Source organism: Sarcophilus harrisii, chromosome 6 (assembly GCF_902635505.1).
Source record: "Sarcophilus harrisii chromosome 6, mSarHar1.11, whole genome shotgun sequence".
Classification (NCBI taxonomy): domain Eukaryota; kingdom Metazoa; phylum Chordata; class Mammalia; order Dasyuromorphia; family Dasyuridae; genus Sarcophilus; species Sarcophilus harrisii.
Window position 1 is genome coordinate 206,592,524 of NC_045431.1, and position 4,078 is coordinate 206,596,601.

General features: G+C 33.4%; 1 protein-coding gene across 1 annotated transcript; it reads right to left on the bottom strand.

The window, feature by feature from the left end:
* Positions 1–887: 887 nt before the first annotated feature.
* On the bottom strand, positions 888–1,929 carry LOC100925546 (olfactory receptor 1030-like). The gene has a single exon (XM_012552509.2). The coding sequence runs from the start codon at positions 1,824–1,826 to the stop codon at positions 888–890; it is 939 nt and encodes a 312-aa protein (XP_012407963.1). The 5' UTR covers positions 1,827–1,929.
* Between the last annotated feature and the right edge of the window lie 2,149 nt (positions 1,930–4,078).

Sequence of the window (4,078 nt, forward strand, 5' to 3'; positions counted from 1 at the left end):
ATGTCTATGCATAAAAAGCAGATTAATAAATATAAGCTAATATTGCCTATTTTCCAGACCATAATATACAATTGGATAGACTGTTCATAGAGCTGGCCTAATTTTTAATTCATTTACACATATGTTAATTAAACATCTACCTGGGCAAGGCACTGTGACATATATACTATATATCTTGTGCTGAAACTATAAATAGAGAATGCATGAAATTCTGAATTCTGAAGGAAGTAGATAATAGGGTAGATTGCATTTAAGAAATCAAACTATACTTCCAATACCCCATATCAGTGGGATTACAAATCTATTGATATATCAAAGTATGATTTTCATATATGACTTGAAAAATTAATTTAGTTATTTTGTTTTTTACAATATCTTTGTGCTTAGATCCAATTTATTTAATGTGTAGCCCACATAACTGTAGAATTTTGAATCAATATGGGATTATTATGCACATTAAGTATTCTCTGTTTTTAAAAAAAATGAATAATCTATTTTAATGAGATAAAAGGTATAATTTACACTTAGGCTCTCCCCAAACTTCTGAATCTTTTGAAGAAAAAAGAATATCGATATGATTGAATACACTATCTGTTATAGAGTGAGGGGTCCTGTTACTTTTGTTGCTAAAGTATAACTACATTTTGTTCTCTGATTTCTTAGCAATTGCTCAACAAACTGTTGATCGAAATGAATAAATATCCTTAAGTAATTACTATGTGCAAAGTACAGAATCAAGTGGTAGGGATACAAATTTAAAAATGAAACTTCTCTGCCCTCTAGGAACTTATATCCATCTGTGGTCACAATATCAATTAAACCTGTTATATACGCCTCATTTCTCCACATGCTACTCTGTTCCACATTTGTAGCCTGGCAGAATTAATTCATTGTGACCTTTTTCCCTCTAGGATCTTTTTTAGAGTATCCTTCACTTCTGTGTTCCTAAGACTGTAGATCAGTGGGTTTAGCATGGGAATGACAAGACTATAAAACACAGAGATGACTTTGTTGTATTTCCAGGAATTTCCTGCTTTGGGCTGCCGGAGATACATGAAGAAGAGAGTCCCATAGAAGATGATGACCACTGTCAAGTGGGAGGCACAGGTGGAGAAGGCTTTGCACTTACCCTCAGAGGAATGGATCTTCAGAATGGAAACCAGGATGCAAATATAGGAAACAAGAACAGTCAAAAGAGAACTAGTTAGATTTAAAGCAGAGAAGATCAAGAGCTGTTTCTCCTTAGAGTGAGTGTCTGAACAGGACAGTGCTAACAGTGGTGGATCAGCACAGTAGAAGTGATGGATGACATTGGACTCACAAAAGGATAATTGGAAAGTCAGAATGGTCTGTATTATTGAGTTCAGGAAACCATAGGTGTACACACCAATCACCAATTCACTACAGACCCTTTTAGTCATGATGGCGGTGTAAATCAGAGGGTTGCAAATAGCCATATAACGGTCATAGGCCATTGTCGCCAACAGGAAACACTCTGTTGTAGCAAAAGCACTTGAGAAGTACAGCTGTGCAAAGCATCCTGAGAAGGAAATGGTTTTCTTCTTCACAATTAAGTTTTGAAGCATCTTGGGTCCAATTGAAGATGAGTAACAGAGATCAATGAAGGCAAGGTGACTAAGAAAATAATACATGGGAACATGAAGTCGTGAATCAAGCTTGATTAGGACAATCATTCCAAGGTTTCCAATGAGAGTGACAAGGTAAATTGCTAGGAACACAACAAAGAGGGGAATCTGAAGCTCTGGACGATCTGTGAATCCCATGAGAACAAATTCTGTCACAGTGGTATGATTTCCTCGGGCCATTTTTTTCTGGAACTTCTTTCTGTTGCCAAAAAAGAAGGAATTTGCCTTTAAAAATATTTTACCATATAGCAAAAGGTGCTGAAAAGTGATAATACTTTTAAAATTCTATATCAGTGGCAAAAGATAAGGATTAAAAGATCTGTAATTCTTTAGATTATTATCCCATTCTTCAAATCTAGGGACTCGTAGAGGTTGCTAATGGATTAGAAAACTGCCTCTTTCAATTCAGTTCCATAACTTTTCTGTAATTTATAGTCAGAAAATTATTTAAGGCACTTAGAGGTTAGATGATTTGCCCAAAATTATATAGCTTGGATGTGTAAAATGCAGGACTTAAACCTAGTTCTTCTTGGAACCAGGACCAAATTTTCATCCACTACACAATACCTTGCCTATCTGTGTGTGTGTGTGTGTGTGTGCATGTATTTATTATGTATGTATCTATACTTCAGACAAGTTAATTTATTTCTGTTCCTTTAATGAGTTCATCATATGCTTGCAAAGGAATATTCTTAATACATAGGTGAGAAATCAGACTATATTACTATACTTATCAAAAATCGTCACCAGGTTCTCATTGCTAACTGAAGAAATGCCAAATGCTATAGCTAGATAGCAAAGACCCTCCATAATCTGTTTCCAATACTCCATACTAACCTTCTTTGTACTAAATTAAATTACTTACCATTCACCAATATAATCCTGCTCTCTCCTGTGTCCATACATATAAGCAACCCCATTACTTATATTTGGTATAGACTTCCTCCTCATCTCTACTTTGTAAAAACCTGTTATTTATTCAGGGTCTTGGCTCAGGTGCCATTTCCTCTCTAAAGTCCTCTATGATCCCCAGATCTCTCAAGTCATTCTATTTGGTTTATACTATTTTCTCTGTGTTTATATTAATATTAGCAACTCATATTTATATGGGAAATTAAGGTTTACAAAACACTTTCCTCACAACACTGTGAGGTAAGTAATGTGAATATTATCTTTGTTCTTCGGATGAAGAAACTAAGATACAGAAGCTGACTAAAGTTACATAGCTAGAGAATTGAAGTAATACCTTCTTTCTTCAAGGTCAATATTGCTGCTATCTCTTTTATACATTTGATTATTGAACTTCTATTATATTTATTTCTGTATATCTCACTTCCCATTCATCTTACAGGACTATAAGCTCCTTGAAAATAGTATACAGTATCATTTAAAAATATATTTTATGCCTCCTTAAGAACATAATATAAATAACTTTCAAATATCAGGTAGGTGGTTGTAAAATATATATTGAATTGAATTTAACTTTTTACTGGGGAAGAGAGATTTTGTTTTTGCTAGATATCTATTACTGTAATTTTACAGTAATGAAGGAGGCTTCATTTATAATCTTTCCTCAATGTAGGCATAGAAAGCATCTTGAGCTTTCTAAACATACAGATGACATTTTCTCCAGAGGAAATGGGAAAAATATGTCTAGGTATTGTACAATAAAAAATAGCAAATACCTTTCTAAATAATCCCAGTTGCCTACTCTTTGGACATGTTTTGTTCATGGTTAATGGAGGAGGCTGGTTTGGTTTTGTTATTTTTCTGTTACACTAATGGCTTTTCTAAAAACAAACAAAACAAAAAAACATGAGATATTTTTAGAGGCTTAAGATGAAGGATTTAATTCTGGATGATGATCTAAAATGTATTTTGCCTCAATGAATATATTCCTTATTCTATACCATTGAAATCCAAGAAAATAAGATAGTTGGCAGAGCAGATAGAATGCCATGTTTAGAATTAGGAAGATTTGGCTTCAAACTCTACCTTTACTGATTACTTAAATTATATGATCCTAGGGCAATAATTTTACTTCTTTACAATTGAGGCAACTTCCTTGGATAGTTCTGCTAAATTTTACATGTTTTGCATTCCATGTCAATATAGGAAGTTCCCCTACTGGAAGTTTCTTTTTCTAAGGAAATCACAGTTAAGCCAATTGGATTCTGGATAGGAGAATTTACTATGTTCCAGGAACCACCACACTAAGTTCTGGGGACACGAGAAAGACAAAAACATTTAGGTCTCTCAAAAACATCCAAAATTTTTCATTTTAATTTTCATTTCATAAATAGTACAGAACAAATCACTTCTTTCTTTTCATAGGTATCCTGCTGCAAAGTATATTAGAACTATGTTTAAGTTTAGAATGTATATATTCTCTATGTTTCTTAACAATAACATTAAAACTATATTTTACTAAA